The 20,202-nt window shown below is 35.8% G+C and overlaps 1 protein-coding gene and 1 long non-coding RNA gene across 2 annotated transcripts in view; one reads left to right on the forward strand and one right to left on the reverse strand.

Moving 5' to 3' along the window:
* Window positions 1-14,949, reverse strand: part of LOC105487679 (gamma-aminobutyric acid type A receptor subunit beta1) — a 418,256-nt gene extending 403,307 nt beyond the window's left edge. Inside the window, exons 1-3 of the mRNA XM_011751201.3 lie at window positions 14,810-14,949; window positions 14,547-14,638; window positions 14,013-14,080 (exon numbers count right to left, since the gene is read on the reverse strand). Coding sequence (XP_011749503.1) covers window positions 14,013-14,080; window positions 14,547-14,638; window positions 14,810-14,889 — 240 coding nt within the window. The 5' untranslated portion in view covers window positions 14,890-14,949. The remainder of the gene's footprint in view (window positions 1-14,012; window positions 14,081-14,546; window positions 14,639-14,809) is intronic.
* Window positions 13,774-16,169, forward strand: LOC139362422 (uncharacterized). The gene is made up of 3 exons (XR_011621313.1): window positions 13,774-13,863; window positions 14,497-15,185; window positions 15,625-16,169. It is a non-coding gene; the product is annotated as an uncharacterized lncRNA (long non-coding RNA).
* Window positions 16,170-20,202: the final 4,033 nt, after the last annotated feature.

Consider the following 20,202-nt stretch of genomic DNA (forward strand, 5'->3'; position numbering starts at 1 on the left):
CATGAGATCTCATCTTCAGGGCCAATGTGATCTCATATTCAGGACCTTTTATAGTGCCATTCATGGTCAGTTATGACTTCATGCAGACAGTTATATTTTCATAACTTACCTTCTCAGTGAGATTTTGGATGTTCCTTAAAGATTAAAGTAAACCCTACAATTTTTAATAACCTTTCACAGTTCCTACCAAGTACCTTTGCTTTTACAAAGCACTTGATAAGCAGAAGTGAACTGATAAATAATATTTTTGTTTGTTTGATTATCTACAAACTTTAGTGTAAAAACTCTTTTAATCTCACCGACTATAATTTTATTGTTGATATTTATATATGAAGCACTGTATTAGTTCGTCCTCACCCTGCTATGAAGAAATATCTGAGACTGGGTAATTTATAAGGAAAGAAATTTAATTGACTCACAGTTCCACATGGCTGGGGAGGCCTCAGGAAATGTACAATCATGGCGGAGGGCACCTCTTCACAGAGTGGCCGGAGAGAGTAGTGCCAGCAGGGGAAGTGCCAGATGCTTATAAAACCATCAGATCTCATGAGAACTCACTCACTATCATGAGAACAGCATAGAGGAAACTGCCCCTATGATTCAATCACTTCCCACTGGGTGCCTCCCACAACACATGGGGATTGTGGGAACTAAAATTCAAGGTGAGATTTGAGTGGGGACATAGAGCCAAACCATATTAAGCTCTCATAACACTGCCTGGTTACGGTGTAAATGTTGAATAAATAGGATGATGATGATGATAATGATTGCTATAGATTGAATGTGTGTTCCCCACGAAAGTCACATGCCAAAACTTAATCTCCGATGTAACAATATTTAGAGGTGACGTCTTTGGGAGATTATTATGTTGTGGGAAAAAAACCTTCATAAATAAGCCCTTAGGAAAGAGGCTCCAGTAAACTCCCTCACCACTTTCCACCATGTAAGGACACCATGTGAAGGCTGTCTTTGAACCAAGCAGTAGCCCCTCAACAGACACAGAATCTGTCAGTGTCTTGATCCTGAATTTCCCATCCTCTAGAACTGAGAGATAAATGTCTCTTGTTTATAAGCTTTCCAGTCTATGATACTCTGTTATATCAACCAAAATGGACTGATGATGATGATGATGATGATGATGATGATGAATTTAATAAAGGTGAATACTATGCTTTAAAATGATCAGTTTTTTCCCCAAGTACCTACTCAGGGTCAGGGAACTATGCTAAAATATTTGTACACATTATCTCATTTAGCCTTCAATAACCTAAGAAGAAAATTTCATTTATTTCCATTTTAAAGAGAAATTCAGGCTTTGAGTGGCAAAGGGTAATTGTAAATCCTGGGTTTCCTAGGACAGTGTTGTTTTATACTTGTTGTCCATGGGTAATTATTAATAGTGCCCATTTTCATTCTCAAAGGTGTATGTTTCGTCAATGACTTACATAGCCACTCTAGAGTTAATGCCAATATAACAGATCTTGTAAGTAGAGGAGCTGTAACTTAAAAAGCAAGAAGTCAATCTCAGAGCCCTAACCCTTAGGCTAAGTCCTTGTAAAGCGACACATGTTATTTCCTCCTCATATAAAGAGAGTATCACAAAATATGACATTTAGAGAGGTATGGAAGGACCATATACAGATTGAAATTTTGTTTAAGTTTGAGTGGTAACATGGTTCTGCTCCTTCTCAGAGTGAGAAACAATTATCAGGAGGGAAGACGGAGAAAACTATTTTGATATTTTTGTCAGTTCTCACAAATAAATTTCACAATTAGAAGTAATATGAATTTCAACTGCATGATGAAAACCCCGATAGCAAACAAAAATATTATATTTATTATATCTGACTATGCATAATGTGAATTAATGTTACCCCTGGTGTCTTGGCATTCAAGAGGGAGAAATGCATTATAACTCTGAGAGATAAACATAAAATAAAAAATACCAGCACTTAACAATTACACTATTGTACATTTTACACATAACTTATACCAGAGCTTATATTTGTATATATCTCTTTTGATACTCACAGCTCTCTGAAACAGGTAAAGCAGAAATTCTTGTTTTCATTTTACATGAAACTGAGAATCAAAAAGATTAAGTAAATCACAAGATTTATACTTGAGAGTATAAATTAGGATACAACATCATCCTGACATCTTAAAGTGATTTAAAATTGTTCAAATATAGCCTGACAGAAACATGTTCAAGGGAAAGGTACTTCAAGGGTAAAACCAAAACTATACACTCCAGACGAAGTGTCTGGACTTAAAAGATTGTTGGTGTGTACTGCCCACTGGACACTGATTTTAACTATGAGATTAATTATTAAAACAACAAAATATTATTGTCATCTTGCTCATTAACACAGATGTTACACAACCAGAGAATGGAGTTAGAGTTGTTGATTTCACATCTCAGGCTACAAATTATTAGGCATCACTGTCAGATCAAGCAAAATGCTTTTCAAATGCAGAAGATCAGTGTAGGCAACACAAACGCTGTCTCAGCACACCTTGGCCACTTTTTCTACCTGGTTCATATCAGCCCCCAAATTCAGGAAATTGCCGATTCTGGGAAAATGTATTAAATAACTCCACCTTCTTCTTTCTCCTTTTTCTGTTTTCTAATATCTGTCTATAAGCAAACCTGTTCTCTCATGCAACCATTCATTCACACTCTGATATAAAAACAGTAATTGCAGACTACCATTATGTTTTCCTCTCTCAAGGCTAGCTACATTTCTGCAGGAATGAAAGCTGAATACATCAAGTTCTAATAATGACATTTCAAGGAGGTAGCTTTCCAGTTATTCTGAAATCCCCTTCTGCAGGTGCTCACTAGTTATTGTACAAATAGGGTCCCATATTTTGTTTCAACAACCAAGCTCCACTCAGTGAACTTGAACAGGATAAGTTCATTGAAAAAGACTAAAGGCAATTCCTTTGTTTGGTTTTGGCTCATATCTCTGTCCGTTTTTCAGAACTAAAGGTACTGTATAAATTCTTTAAAATGTGGAACAACAGAACAGTGACTATGCAAACACATAATTCCTCAAGTTAAATTTATGTCTGCTAACAGTGATTTTGAACACAATAGAACAGATGCCATCCTGTAAAATCCTGAAAGTCATTCCTTTCCACAATTTCAGAGAACCACGTTATGAAATTCCTTCCAAACTTTATGCAACACAGCTTGTGGGGTGTTTCCCAAAGTGATGTTTACGTAGGTATAAGAGACAGACACCAATAACCTGCCAAGGACTGAATCCATTTTTCCAGTTTTGTGAATATATCCTGCTCTCCAATTTTTTTATCCTGTCTTCCTCTCATTCCCGACTTCAACACTTCTAAAGATCAGTTTTCCCCACATGAAGATAGAAGTTTTCAGTTGGCCAATATTAACCTTTCTAGTGAATCCTCCTTCTCTCTGCTCATCAGCCTCAACTCAATAGTTGGCTTGGGATTTTTATTTCCCCAATTATTTCTTTAGGACATGCTAAATGGGGGCAGGGGAGGAGGGCAGGGAAGAGAAAGAGAGGTGGTGATTGATGTCAGTGGTAAGAAATTTTCACCACCATTTAATGTGGTAGTTGATTTACCACATTTACTGGTTACAACAAATTACTGTGTGAATGTGGAGATTTCAGACAAAAGTTGACATTTTAAAACATATCATGTAGCAGCAAGGATACAATTACGTATACATGAGGTATATATATAATTTTGTATACATACAAAATGACTAGATACATAAAAGATTTGGGTAGATATATATTACATGCATATATATTTGTGGATTAGACGTAATTTTAACTTTTTACTTTTATGTTTCATTAAGTCTTTGCTTATCTTTTAAAATATAACTTTTCTCATTTAAAAACCTCTACAGATTGGCTAAAAGGTCCCTTTTCATATGCTACCTTTTATTTTTGATTTTTCTTCTTTTTAAATGTCATTCACTTTGTAGTCATCAGTCAAGTTATTCTTTAACAACTTATTACCTGTGTCTAGAAATATGTGACAGTCCATGTGCCAGTAAGATGACATTTGGAAAATGAAAAGTAGTGATTATTTTTTAAATCAGACTACATATATATAGTGCACACACACACATATTACATATATTATATATACATACTGTACACATATACATGCATTGATATTTGTCAGGAAGTGATTCTGTATCTGTGAAACTGGCTATGTCATGTGATGAAGCTGTTTCTATGGAAACAGTTCATGATTCATGGTCAACATAAAAAAAAAGATGAAAGTATAAGGTAGACATGATAAAGAAACTGTTAAATTCTGAATTTAAAAATGTAAATGCTATATTTACTAACAATTTTTATGACTCAAAATTTTCTCTTATAATCCTAGTGAATGTTATTACTCAGTCCCTAAAATACGCTATGAGTGATAATAGAGAATATAAAGAATATAATTCTAAGCTTCCTAAAGCTTACATAGTGGGGGTATAAAGGCAAGGTTAGGAAGACCTTTATATGTATGATTCCTAAATTATATTGGGTCTTTGTCTTTTATGAGTCTTGATTTCCTAATAGACCCCAGGTATTCTTTTTCCAGTATAATTCTCTCTGGTAAGACTGCAGAAAAGACTCGATAGAAAATACACGATTTCCTGTGGGTTTTGAAGTAGACCTAGATGCATTTGGGTGGGAGACAGTTTGCAGGTGGCAGGAGGTAGAAATAATGGACACTGACATGAGAAAATGTTCTAGACACAGGTGGGATTCCAAATGAATATCATTGAACTGTCTCCATGGAGACAACAAAGCTATTTCCCTTGACTAGAGAATTGTGTATCATTTCCTTGAAAATAATAAATCTTAAGAAAAAAATATCTCCATGAGTTATGGAGGGCTAGAGTAGGCAGAGATCCCAAGCTTTCGACAAATCTATTTCTCTGCTTTCAGGAAAGATACCAAATAAACCCTATCATTCAAATGGGATTCACTCTTAGCAACTTCCCTGATTAATCCATTTAGCAACAAGAGTCAAGGAGTCTAACCTCTAATTTTTCCTGTTATATCTGAAGAGCCTTCATCCATACTCTTTTTCAGTAGAGGTAGGAAAGGAACAGCTGATTGCTAACAGCTACCTAAAGGTCCTCTTCTATCTGAATCTATTTCTCTAGCTGTTTCTCTGTCTTTCTCTAAATGAAATAGTACAATCTGTGAATAAGACTTTGCTTAAATAGATTTCCTCTTTCCAGGAGACCAACTTGTGGAGACAGTGCTCTGTTGAATTCTGGTTTAGAATCATACCCAACAGGCCATTCAAATGTTTCCATTCTTTTGCAAAGGTCCTGAGAGTCACTTTTTAATTTCCTGGCAGGTAAGCTTCATTTCTCAAGGCATGCTGTCAACCTCATTTGCCCTATCTGTTATATCCGGTCTCATTTTATCACCAAATACACTTTCTACAAGAACTCACACTGCTTTCATGCAATCTCACATGGAAACACAATGTTCCAGAAGAACTCTGAATCACTTTTGTGATACAGTGGAGAAGAGACCAGATGCTGTGTAAGTAAGTTTCCCACACATCTATTTCCCCCTACCTATAAGGTTTTATAAAGGCATCTAAAACAGAACACAAAGATCACGCCTCTGGAGGAAAAGTATGCTCTAAATCCTGTCAGAGTCTAGGTCCTCCTAGATAAAAAAGCCATATTACTAGGGATAATTAAAGTTGACTCTATTCCATTCTGTCTTTGCCCAGCACCCTTTCTCCCTATCTCTAACCAGCCCATTTCAGTCACTACATTTATGGGCTTCAGAATCTCTCTCTGTAGAGCTCACTTTATTTGTGAACAGATTTAGAAGAAATAGTTCATTGATGTCAATATTTAATATTCTAACTCAATGCTTCCCCAAGTGCCTTATAACATATAATATACTCTATTTTTTTTTTCTGAAAATGTGTCCACTTCAGCAGTGAAAGAGATGGTGTGGTACTCCTGGCCCTGGGTTCCCTCCCTAGGCACATGGACACCCAATGTCAATCACTTAATATGGAACCTTAGGGGGGATCCAGGGCTCATTTCTTCTCTAATCCCTGTCATCCAAAGAGTCACTAAATTCCTCTGATTTGCTTCTGAATATCATTTTTCTGTCTATTCCTATGGAAAGTACCAGTTTAGGCATCTATCACCTCTCATCTGGACCTTGAAACACTCTTAGCTTCCTAACACTGTCCTCAGTTTTAGCCTTCTCTACATCATACTCCACATAGCTGCAAAAACTTAAAATGTAAAACACAGTTCCCGTTAAACCCTTTGTCAGATGCTCTACATTTCAGGATTAGGGTCCATTTCCTCAGCATAGATATTCCAGCATCATTTCTTTATCTGTTTGCATGTGAGTGTGTAGTACAAATTTTCTTTTTAAAATAAAAGTGGAGGACACGTACACGTAAGATTTTTTTTAAACCAAGAGTTCAAAGGGGCATGTAAAAGACAGTAAATATTCCTTGTTCCACTTCCAAAAGGTAATAACTATTACTCATTTCCTTGTGTGTATCCTTCCAGAAATTGTCAGTGCATATACAAATATACGTTTATAGAAAGGTTTATTATTACACGATGAGAACATTCAATAGCATTGTCCTACATCTTGCTTTTAGCATGCCGTCTGATCTCTTGGTAATCTTCCCTGTGCCTTTTAAGTTCTCACAATAGGAATTATCTGTAGTTCCCAGAACACTTCATGCTGTTTTCAGGCACACCTCCCAATGCATATGCCCTTTCTTTTGTGTAGAAATGTGTATAGGCTGAAAATGAGAAGAACTTCCACACAATTGCTAACTATTCTTTTCTAAGATTCATTTCAGGCATTAACCCTTCATCATGCCTTAGAAACTACAGTCTGGTGCTCCCATAGGATCCTATACATACATGTCTCTATCATAGCACCTACCACATAGACCAAGATAACTAGGGATGTTTCAAATCCACAGTTCTTCTTTCAAAAATATACTTTTCAAAAAATACATTCCTCTAAAAAGAAAAATCTTCACTTCAAGATTAGAAACTTTACATTGTTTGTTTATTTTTTTAAAAAAGACTATAACCTCTACTAGAGCAAAGACCATATTTAGATGTCTTTTTTTTTTTTTTTTGGTATTTTCTTTTTTGCTTGAGTAGTTGGATCAATGCTATTGGAAAATTATCCTTTATTCTTAAATTCACAATGCAACAACGGATTTTATTGGGGATGTGAGAGTCAGGGAAAGATACATTGGTTCATTTAGTAGAGAGTAGCAATGAAGACTGAGGACTCTAAAAGGGGTAAGTGGGCTCACTAAAGATAAAAAAAGGAATCTTTCACTCTTTTCTTGTGGACAGCCTTTTTCTGTAAGATTTCACCACTGATATGAATTCATTGTAAACATTTTCTTAAGCATATCTGTCAAGTAGTGAATAATAGATTGTTAAATGTTACTATTAACGTCCTTCCTTTTCAGTAGATAGAAGTCAAGGAACTTCATGAAATGCTTGATCTACTGAAAACAGAAGCATTTTGGGAAAAATAATTTCAGTGCTCATGTGGTTTATGGATGAACTATGTACTAACATTTAGTCAACTATAAACATCTACCAATTCTTACTCCTATGATTTGTAAGTATGATTGTGTCATTTGAGCCCCCTCACTGAAACCTAAGCCAACTGGAAACATTTGAAACGTTCATTTCTCTTTTGAAATGTTTTACTTTCCTTGATAATGCAAGATTTCATTTGTGCATGAGTGTTTTGAAGGTACTATGAAGTATTTGGGGGCCTGCCAAGACAAAAATCATCAGAAACTGAAAGAATGGACATTAAGTGATATTCAGCTAAGACAAACACGTTGGGTTTACCCCTTATTTCTCAGTCACCTCATGGAAGGATTTTAGGTAGTTTTGGTAAATCCTTTGGGATGCTCAGATCTTCAAAAATAACAGTTTCCTTCTGTTTCACAACAAGTGTTGAAAAAAAATATTACTTCAGTTGTGGTGGAGCAGTATTCCCAGTTTAAATACAATGGACAGCTCCAGGTAGAAATAATTCCAGTTTAGTCTTGGCTCTAATGTTCAGTACAATATAAACCAGGCATTAGGCCAATTTCATTTTGAAGATCATTGCTTCTTGTTACTGTCTTTGCGAATGTGTTTAAGGAAGAAAAAGTTGGATGAGGATGCCATGACTAATTAAAATAATAATTCAAGAGGCCCTAGATTGCACACAATCAGTACTTCAATGTTCCCAGGAGGCTACATCATTTGCACTCAGTGGGAACTCAATAAATTCTTGTGATTGACTCACCTACCAGGAGAATATGGTATTTAAGACAATCTAGTAAGGGAGTAAGATGGAGACAAAGATTTTTTATTTTGATGGAGTCTACAATCTTTAAATATCAAAGTTTTTATGATAGGGTATTTGAACTGGAAAGAGTTTTAGCACTTATGTAATTTGGCTTCATTTTACAAAGGAGAAACCTAGAGAAGCCAAATTACTCACTCAAAGTCCTAGGCTATTTTTTACTAGTCTAGTAGTTAGGAGCCAGACCCTAGAGACAAGCTGCCTGGTTTCAAATTTTGGCTCTGCCATTCACTAGCTGTTTAAATTCTGAGTAAGTTATTTAACCTAACAACATTTCTCGCTCTCTCAAACTCAGTTTTTCAATCTGTAATGGAGGTGGGGAGGGGTAAGAATTGCATAGCACTAAGTAAAGGATTAAATAGCTATTAATGTAAAGCACTGATAACCGTATCTCACACATGGAAAATGTTCAGTAAGTTACTATTCGTTTTCATTGTATTTCACACTATAATACCCAGTCTGATTCTACAATCCTAAAAACCCAGGCATTCAAATGTAAACTCCAGCTTTAAAACAATCTAGATAGGCTTGCTTTAATGTGGCTTAGAGTGAAAAATATATACATATATATATATATATATATAAAATCTCCAAACAGGCAAAGGGAAGATTTTCCTTCCTCAGTCTCTCCAGATGTTATAAAATTGTAACCCACAACCTAAAAGAAAAACTTTTTGTGATTACTCATATAAGAATAAAATGTATTTATATGCTAGCTAATACTTCTTTCTGCTTTTGAGTGGTACTCACCTATTTGTTCTGTTTGCAAAGGAAATTCTATTAAAACCTCAGAGAATTTACTGACAGCATCAACAGTATGTTTAGGCTATTTTACAAACTTGTTCCTAGCTCCTCAGTGGTGGAAAAACAGTTTGCAATGTTCTTTATCCTGAAGAAAAAAGTCATAGGTTTCCCTGCAAAGCAACAGAATAGTATTGTGGAGTTACTGTACTTGGAAATGTTTTCATTGCCATCATTTGAGATTGGTTGATTCACAGGTATTAATACAGATAAGAAGACTATTCATTAGTTTAGGTCAAGTCCCATCTCCCATCTTCAGGATCCTGCCTTTGTCCTGTTGCTCATTATCATCATCATCATCATCATCATCATCATCATCAGTTATGGAATTAACTTTCTCTTTAGAGAACAGTTACCTGCAACTTAAATAATAACATTCCTAAAGAAATTTGAAAGGAAAAAAAATGTTCATTTCTTTTTTATTCTTTTTTTTTTTAGACTGTTTTGCTCTATTGCATAGGCTGGAGCGCAGTGTCACGATCTTGGCTCACTGCAACCTCCAGCCTCCCAGGTTCAAGTGATTCTCATGCCTCAGTTTCCAGAGTAGCTGAGACTATAGGCACGTGCCATCACACCCAGCTAATTTTTATACTTTGGTAGACACGGGGTTTCACATCATGTTGTTCAGGCTAGTCTTACACTCCTGACCTCAAGTGATCTGCCCACCTCGGCCTCCCAAAGTGCTGGGATTATTGGTGGGGGCCACTGCACCCAGCCAATTTCTTAATGAAGCTATATCTTAGGATAATGTACTACCTTGATATTCAAAGTACAATCTACATACTAGCAATCAGCATTGCCCAGGAAAATGCAGAATGTCAGGCCCCATCCCACACCTCTGATTCAGAATTTGCATTTTAATAAGATCCCAGAGTGATTCACCTATATGTTAAAGATTGAGAAGCACTGACCTAGAGAAATGCATGTGGGGACTGGGAATCTGACAAGCAGTTACTGTTTTGAGTCACACAGTGATAGTAATGAGATATAATTGAAGTATGTACCAGACGTTTCCAGAGTCTAATATTAAGATAACCACCACAACAACAGAAACAATGAATTTTAAGTGGATATTTGGGAAATTAAATTTGTTTTTCCTTAAGCATTATTTATAAAATTGGCTCATTTTCATTTTTGTCATCATTGTTCACTGTAATGTCTGTAAGAGCATTCACTGTTATACTCATTCATGCAAGAAGGAAGGAAAGACAATGAATCCATGATAGTTATCTCATATTGGGAACAGCTTGGATTGAATCCTGCGTTGAGTCAGGACTCATTCGATGTAAGGTCTTCTAGGGATGGCCATATGGACCATCGTGTCTTCAGATTAGTTACAGAGAGCTGCCTGGTTGGAACTCCTACTTGGTAATCAGGATCCACCTCTTGAATAAGAAGGAACAGCTAAGTCACTGGAATTTGAAATACAAGAGTTCAACTACTTGTGAGAAGATAGTTAATATCGTGTTTCCCCAAACTACTGTTTGAAGAGAAAACTTGCCTACTACTGTCTGTGTCTTACTGGCTTTATAGTAGCAGATGTTAGTGGTTATGTTAAGGACAATTTCTGGGAGCTCTTGTCTCCATTTACTCCGACTGCCTCCTGTTCATCTTTAATCAGTCCTCTGTGTGTGTATGTGTGTGTGTGTGTGTGTGTGTGTGTGTCTATGCCTTGGCAGAAACTGTTAAAAGACAAGGTTTGAAGGTTATACTACATAAATGGAAATCATGGTGGTTTTTTAAGATGACAGTTTAGAAAATGGTAACAGTATGTAGTTGCTATCACACAAACAATATATCCCGTGATGCCAGAAGAACAATCCTTTCTAATTTAATCAATAATATTACTGCATGAAAAGTCTTGTTCTCAAATAGATATGTTTATCTGCATTGGAATTATTCTTCACAATTTTTGCATTCACTGCTTAGAAGCAATGATTCTTGACTATAGAGATTCTTTACTATGTAAAGATTGCTTTTGTTTTTTAATTTGTGGAAAATTAAGAAAACAATTTTTCACAAATTGAGAAATCAGAAAATACTCTTGATATGATGTTAGTTTTTAAAGCAGACAATGTAAAAACCAATCAGGGATTATATTTTACTTGGGGAAGCAAAGAAAAAAAACAAAAATGAATGGAATCTAGTTCTCAAATCCACTAATTTAATGCACAATTATTTCATTTTCCCAGCCATGGAATGGGTAATAATGGTAAGGAACAAAAACATAAATGTAAACAATGTTTTAGAAATTGATTTAACTTGCATTTTCTTAAAAACCATTTTTGTGATATTCTTGTCCATTCTTGTTGTTATATTCTTGTCATTTAATGTTGATGAAAATTTTCTATTAAATTACTCAAAAGTTATGGCCTATCAGGGTACTGAAACATGCTTAATACAAAAAGCAATAAGCAATAAGTCTTATTTTCCATGGATTTCCAACCCTATTTATATCATCTAAAATCACAACATATAGTAAGCAATTCTCTTTTGGGGGTGTGGGCTAATCCTCTGAGTTGTGTTTACACAGAACCCTCAATTTTAAAAACATTACTCTTTATTTCCATTTTTCTTGGAGTTATTTCTAATCTATTTATTTCAATGTTTTGTCATAGATGAGAGAAGATAAAATAAACTTTGGGTTCTGTTGATAGTGCTCATTAAAAGGAGAAACAGGAAAGAACAAGTAAATCAAGGTTTATCATTTTTCAGCTTTGAGTGGTTTCTATTTTCTAATCATGTCTCTAACATTGTTGTGGAAAGGTAATGGGGATTGTAGTAGAATATGTATTTTCAAAGGCTTATCAGCTGGGTGAATATTTTTGAAAAATCAAGTGCATATACACGTGTTGCCATGAGTAAACAGACTGTATTATTTAAGCATTAGGAAGAAATGTCCAGTGGTATTTCAGTTAAAGTCAATCCTTGTTCTGAGCTTATGTATGAATTCAGTGGAACAACTGATTATACGGAACTTTTTGTTATGGTGGTTGTTGATTGCAGCAACTTCCCATTTAATTGAGTTTAAAAAAACTGAAAAGGGGTATGTCAATATAGCCAACAGAATCATATATTTTTTAAAATTCTGAAAAGCATGGCACTCTGCATGGCAAGGTAGAACAAAGACTGCATTTGCCCTTTGAGCTTTTAAAATCTTCTATTTTATCAATTTTCTGTGGATGTTTACAAGATACCAAAGTAAATGATTGAAAAGGAAAATATTATCATTATTAATCTACATGATACAACTTGTTAAGCTAATTCATTGTCTAATTTGTCCAGTTGCATTTGTGTAGATTAGGCACAATTTGTGTATGTACACATATTATTACATTCCTCAAAGTGTTTCTAAATAGTGTGTTTTGGGTTACTTTGTAGTGTTAACATGTATGTAAACAGAATATAATAAGTCAGTTTGCCAATGAGAAAGTATTCATTGTGTATTACGTTTTTAAAATTGAGTTTCTTTTTCCAGCAGGACAATCAGAGACATCTAAAAATAGTATTTTAAATAAGCTATTTGAAGCAGGAGCCGCTACAACTACAAAATACAGCAATTAAATAGTCACACCTTTTATTCTATTCCTATTCAGTAAGCTATAGACATATTTATTTCTTCCCTAACATAACCTAAAAAGGAAAAGAAAAAAATTCTTAAACCCCTAGCCTATTAAAAAGAAACGACACAGTAGGAATGAAATGAAAGACAATTCAATAGCCTTTATAGCCATAGAGTGATACAATCTCAAATGGTTTTACTCTTTAAATTATTCAGGATTTATAAATTTCTGCCGCCATAATATTTTTTTACAAGTGGAATAAAAATGGCATTTTGCTCACGTAGATCTAGCTGATCCCTGGGTGGCTTATTCTAGAAAAGCAACAGGCTTTTCCCCGTCTTACAAGAAGCAACAGTTAGAAACTCTAAGTAGAAAACTCCTACACACAGTGGACGGAACCAGCCGACAGAGAAAGTGGCACCTTTTTCAGTTCATTTTGCAACAGCTTCCAAAAAGAGAAGGAACATGTATATAAAGGAATGTTGACCCCTTTGAAATGAAAGGACTATGCTGCGTTACTGTCGCCCCCTCTCCCTTCCAACGTCCCTTAAATTATCAGGCTTTTTAGGCATGCTTAGGTTTCTAGAGTAAGGTGAAGCAATAGGACTTGATTTAGTTTGTTTCAACTTAAATTTGCAAGATGCAGTAAGACAAATTCATAACCTCCCGCAAGGGAACAATACAAGCCTACCCAGGCTCGGGCACTTTTCCTACTAGCAATCATGGACTGTTGTCTTAGCCTGTTGCTCCTGCCACCTGGTGTGCCTGAACACTTTGAAACCCCGACTGTGCTCTTGGTGGCAGGCCCTTGGTGCGTCGGGGCTTGCTGACTGACTGAGAGGGCCATGGGGATTGCCCGGGCTGCGCCTGGGGAGGCGATGGCTGCCGACCACCGGTCCGGGGACCCTAGTGCAGGCCGCCCAGCTGCCGGCAGATGGTGCCCTCCTCATCCGAACACGCAGGGAAACCCAGCTAAAGTAACGCTCAGACTCCGCCCCAGCCGATCCACGGCGCAACAGTCACTCGTCCTTCCCAAAATAGTGCAGAGCACGTTTCCCCTGGAACACCGCAGTAGCCCGTGTGTGTCGAAATTACAAACCAGGAGCGACCGGGTGTGTGTGCCGGAGTGGGGAGCGCGTGCGGAGTGGGACCCCAGGGCCCAGGGGCGAGGTGACCGCCAGTGAAACGCAGAGGGCAAAGGGACCGGTTCATTTCCCATCTGCGTAAGCTGGCCCGCCGGGCCCGTCGGGAGGCCACTCACCATATTCACTTCGGAGACCATGTCTATGCTGGCGACATCGATCCGCATCCCAACGTCCACGGGGGGCCCTGCCAGGGAGGTGGGCCACATTAGCGACAGATTCTCTCAGTGACAGCAGGCTGGGGAGGGTCTGGGGACTTCCCAGCCCTTACTCCATTCTGAACGGGCTCCCTCCCTGCTCCCCCCACCCCACCCCTTTCAGGGGACAGCCTGGGAAAACAGGTGTGGGCACACGTATGATGCAGTGACTATGCAGAGGGTGTGTCGGCCCGGGAGAAGGTCGCCTCCGCCTGAGGATTCATCCACCTGAGACTGGGGATCCGGTGTGTGTGTGAGTGTGTGTGTGTGGGGTGTGTGTGTGTGTCCAGGGCATAGTGCACGCTTACGAAAATGACATGCCCTTTTTTTTTCTTTTTCTTTTTTCTTTTTTTTTTCTTTTCTTTTTTTTTTTTTTTTTTTTTTTTTTGACATTTATCTTTGACAGAAAAGGAGAACTAGGGATGGGTTACAGGTTGAAAAAAGATGAAGCGTTACCTCCGAAGTCCGGCCGCAAGCGAATGTCATATCCTTTGAGCAATCTGTCCACTGTCTCTTTCACGTATGACATGTTGCTGGGTTCATTGGTGCTGAGGGGAAGAAGTAGGGACCGTATTCAAAATGAGCACAAACTGTGAGCACATATAAAAAGATACAGGCACACCTACCCCCAAACAACAAGATACATGATCCAGCAGACACGTAAAAAGAAACATACCAAGAAAAAAAAGAGAGAGAGAGATTCAACAACAGCAGCTCACCTGTGTGCACAACAGACCATGGTAATCATCACAGGGAAAGAGAGAAGCCCCAAACTCTCTCGATTTTGTGCTGTCCACATTACTAACTCTGATTAAAGAATTGTCTTTTCTGCGAAGATTCAAGGAATGCAACTTAGTCGGCTGCTGGGCAGTAATTCCCGAATGGACCTGCGCATGCGCAGAGCGCGCTCACTACCAAAAGACACCTTGTGCCTTGCAAACAGTATTCCTAGCGGTAATAGGCAACAGATTTCAATTCCTCTAAAGTTCCTATTTGGAGTGCTCCGTGTCCTCCGGGTAGTCAGAGACAAGCCGCTGTTTCCACGCAGGGGATCCTACGAGCTTGTGTAAACGGAGTTTCCTTCATGCATTGGAGGTTGCTATGTTGATTTCCTTTCTGCCCTCAACCTGATTTTGTTTTTGTTTTTTTGCTGGGCTCTCAGTGATCTGGCTAAGGCTGCCTGTGATTGGCATCTTTCATTGACAGTCATGGAGGTCCTAGACGGGGACTCTGGAGGCGGGTCTGTTATTTTCTGGTAGCCTGTGGGGGTACCGGGCGGATGTGATCAGCGGGGGTTGAGGGTGGGGGTGACTGGGAGCAGGGAAGAGTGGAGAGAGAGGGAGCTGGAGAGTTACTAAAGGTATAGAGGCAACTCTATAAGACGTATTTGAGAACTCCAAAAATCAGTTGCCCTTGGGAGGCATCCTAGGACATTTGGCTTGGTGTAGACTTCTGTAACAGGCAGAGTAGGAGGGACAAGTCAACTTTGCTTCTAACCCACTTTTCTTCCCTGCCTTTGTCGTTTCTCATCCAGGTTGGGAAATGAGGGAAACAAAGGATCCAGCAGCAGTTCTGGGCAGGCAATCTTTTTTTCTAGGGTCATCTACGGCAAGCCCCACTTTCCTCCAGCTTCTGATAAGAAAAATCTCCTTCTTAAATTGACAGCATTTAAGGTGGTATTTGTGACCCCTAGCAGAACTCTGAAACATCCAGACAGTTTAACCTCTGTTCACCACTAGGTTGGGATTCTGCAGGAGCAAGCATTGTTTGAATTAAATCAAATTCAGTAACTTCGATTCTACAAATGTCATTGAGCACATGTTAGGCAGAAGGCCCTGGGCTAGGTGTTTGTTCTTTTTTTAAATAGTACATATTAAATTGTGTTGTGGGCATTCTGGGACTTATAACTGATTCAAAAAGAGTTCCTGACCTAGAGAAATTCACATGTAAGGGAAGGGACGGATACAAGTGTAAGTAAAGCCAGTGGTAATCCCTACTCCTATTATCGTCTGCTGCTTACTTTTTTGAGGGAAATAGGGGACAGTCTAAAAATTAGCTTCTAACTAGGATGGAAGTGTTGCAAGGTCAAGAAACTTATGCATGTTCTTAGTATTTCCTTACACAGGAGATACCAAACAAAAAAAAATAGAAAAAAAATTATTCCATTACAATAACAACAAAAAATTCGAATGTACATAGGAATAACTGGGGAAAAAATACACACAAGAACTTTAGAGTGAAGTTATATAACATTATTTAAACACACAAAATATGACCTAGATAAATGGAAAATATACCATATGGGTAACTGGGAAGACTCAACATTGTAAGGATGTCAATTCTATCCAATGTAAGAAATATAACCAATTTGAATCAAAATTCCTACATTCTAAATGGAAATGAAGAAACTAATTCCAAAATTCAAATACAAGAATGAGGGGGTAAATAAAAGCCAAGAAAACTTGGAAGAAGAAGAAGAAAAAAAAAAGAGAAGGAATATGGGGGCATTTGCCTTTGAGATATCAAGGCATTACTGAGCTATATAGAAATTGAATCACCTATGGCATGGAATTCATGTAGAGATAAAAAGCAAAAGAGTACAAGCAAATAAAGAGCACAGAAATACTCCTCTATTTTAAGAAAAGTAGGAAAAGATGAGCTATTCAATAAATACTGCAAGACAATTTATTATCCATAAGGGAAAAAAAGTAAATCTTTACATCATTACATACACGACAATGTATTACAGGTAGATATGTAACTTTAATACAAAAAGCAAAACGTTCAAAACTTCAAACTATATAGGAGAATATCTTTATGACTGTGATAAAAGGAAAGATCTAAAGATGAACAAAGGTATAAATGATAAAAAAGATTATTGCGATAACTATGTTAAAATGTAACCTTCTTTAAATCCAAAGATTCTTCTGAAAAGTCAAGTTATACATAGAAAGAATATGTTTTCAGGAAATTTGACCATCAAAGGGTTTGTATAAAGAAATTACCAGAAAAAAACTTCTAGAAGTAAAAAAAGATCAAAAGCTACTCTAAATAAGGAATTGCAAATTCAAGGAATTGTACACTATTTTAAACTAATCAGGTATGCAAAACTTAAGAATATTAAAAATTGGCTTTTAAAACTCCATATATTTTCAGTAGACAAAATTGATCTAAACACTTTGTACTGTTCTTTGGACATACTAGTAAAGTCAAAGATGCCCATGCCCTTTGGCCCAGAATTTCTACCACTCAGAATATACCCTAGTGATAAACTTATGCAGTGTAAGAATGTTTATGGCAGTGTTGTTTTTAGTAGTGCAACAATTTTTATTAATTGCAAATAAATAGGAATATAATCACAAATGTAATATAATAGTCAAAATAGTTGAACCTCTACGTGCTTCTACAAAGATAAATCCCAAGAGTAAAGCATTGAGCAAAAACAAAACAAGAGCAGGGTGAAGAATGATACAATGAGCCATGATAACATAAATTTTAAAACAGTTAAGTGTAAAACCAAGAATATATATTATGTCATATGCAGCACATATATATATATATATATATATATATATATATATATAGGTATGGGTGTGTTTGTGTATGTTTATGTATGTATACATATATATGTATGTGTATATATATACACATACACAAACATACACACACCCATATATATATACACACACACACACACAGAATAGAGAACAAAAATAGGAAGGATACCACATTTTAGGGTTCAAATGAATCTACAATATTTTATCAAAAAAATTTCATTCCAATTAGCCACAACATGATATTCTCCATATATTTCTACTCTCCATATATTTCTAGATATTTGAAATATTTTACAGAAAGCTGATCAAAACCGATAACGAAGTGACAAACTAGGAGATATATTTGCAATTTATATTTTAAAATGTCTATGCAAGTCAATGAGAGAAATAAATGTCTAATAAATAATGAGCAAACAATTGTAACAAGAATTTCACCAAAGAATCCCTAATATTTGATAGCAGAGTAGGGTGACTGTAACTTTGTTAGAGTAGGGTAGGGTGACAGTAACTTAACTGTACATTTTAAAATAACTTAAAGAGTATATTTGGATTGTTTTTAACTTCAAGGATAAATGCTTAAGGGGATGGATACACCATTCTTTATGATGTGCTTATTTCACATTGCATATCTATATCAAAACATCTCATGTACCCCATAAACATACACACCTACTATGTGCTTGCAAAACTTTAAAAAATAGAAATTTTTTTTAAAATAATTAAGTGACCAATAAATATATTGCAAAGTTTCAACCTCAATAGTAATCAAATGAATACAATTTTTAAAATAGATATGAAGTACCATTTTCACTTGTTGGTTTGCTAGTTTAAAATGGTTTAACATTAGGTAATCATGGAAGCTGTGGAGAAACACGATTTCATTTACTTTGGGGGAGTATAAATTGCCACAATCTATTTTAAGGATGATTTGTAATATTAATAGTAATATGATATGTCATTAGATGCATGTATTGGTGGCATTTGCCTTCTGTTCAATTAATCAGTTTTTCTGATTTAACCTAATATGATATAATTTTATTTCAATCACTCATTGTTAGTAGAGTATGAATTTTGATAAGGCAGCAACACCATTATTGCTTTTTAAGACATTTACATATCCTTTGTTATGTTTTCATACTTTTTCTAGATTAAATATAGTATTAATTTAATAAGATCTAAAAATCTCATGTTACTTTTATATTGCATTAAATATTCTAATTAACTTAAGAAGTAATTTTAACCTGTGTTAGCAGGAATGGTACCGCTTCACTTTTTGCATATCAATTTATCCTCTAGAGATATATCATTTTCTTTAAAAAAAAAGTCTTGTGTTTCAGATTATATTAATAACCAGCTATTTAATATATTTTTTAGCTATATAAGAATACATTTTTCACTTTGCATTTTTCAGCTCTTCTTATTTATGTATTATAGCAAGGACCTTTGAGGATAAAACTTACATCATGTAATAAGCCAAGTATATTTTTACCTCTTTTTATTTTTACTTCCTGTTATGCTATAACAATTTTTATATTTAAAAATTCATATTGCAATTTTTTCTAGATTTATTCTTATTGGAATGTCTTCTCAAGTTATTATTTATAAATTTTTACTATTTGATAAATTATGGTGATATAAGGATATTCATTGCTCATTTCAAGTAGAATTCTATCCAAATAAATACGATATTTTGTTTTAAAATGTATGCTCTGTCTTACTAATAAAGAGATGTTCTAAGCCATTGCTTTTATTAAAATGTTGCCATTGCATTAATAAGAATAATATTAATAGGCTTATTATTTATCAGCACTATTTTAAACACTTGACGTATCTAGTGCTCATAATATCTTAAGAGGTAGGGATATATATAATCAGTTCTGTTTTAAAGATGAAGACACTTAAACACAGAAAGTAACTTATCCAAGGTCAAACAAAAAATGAGAGACAAAATTCAAATTCAAATAGTCTAATGAAAGTTTACATTCTTTTCTAGTACATTATTAATTATGAAAAATGTTGCCAGCATAAAATATATTTTTAACCTCTACTGAGATCTTTAAATGTTTTTTGCAACTTCTCATGTATAATTAAATGCATTTAGGGTTTAACATATGTTAAGAGTGATTTATATTTTAGAAAAAGCCCAAATTATGTAAAGAATTTTTATTTGAGTATAGCAGACCATGCTATCCAAGTAGAATCTTATGAAGGGTACTCTGAAAATCCTGATTTGTAGTGTTGTGCCCTCTAGTTGGTCCCTGTAATGCTGTGGGTCAGGAAAAGTCATAGAGAATGATGACCATTAAGCCTGTCCTCAGTAATATATTACTGTAGAGCATCATCTAAAAAGAGTTGCCATTCATATCTGTGTTAATGTGTTTTATATATTTTACAGTAAAATAGATTTTACTGTTTACTGATGTTGTTTACTAGAAACTATAATTTTTATCTTCTTTTATAAAATAAATATTTGGTGCCTGATATTAACTGGAGAACAAAACAACCAACCAGGTGATTATCCGGTGAACACTTTCCAGCTAAACATTATAACCTTT

This window comes from Macaca nemestrina, chromosome 3 (assembly GCF_043159975.1).
Source record: "Macaca nemestrina isolate mMacNem1 chromosome 3, mMacNem.hap1, whole genome shotgun sequence".
Classification (NCBI taxonomy): Eukaryota; Metazoa; Chordata; class Mammalia; order Primates; family Cercopithecidae; genus Macaca; species Macaca nemestrina.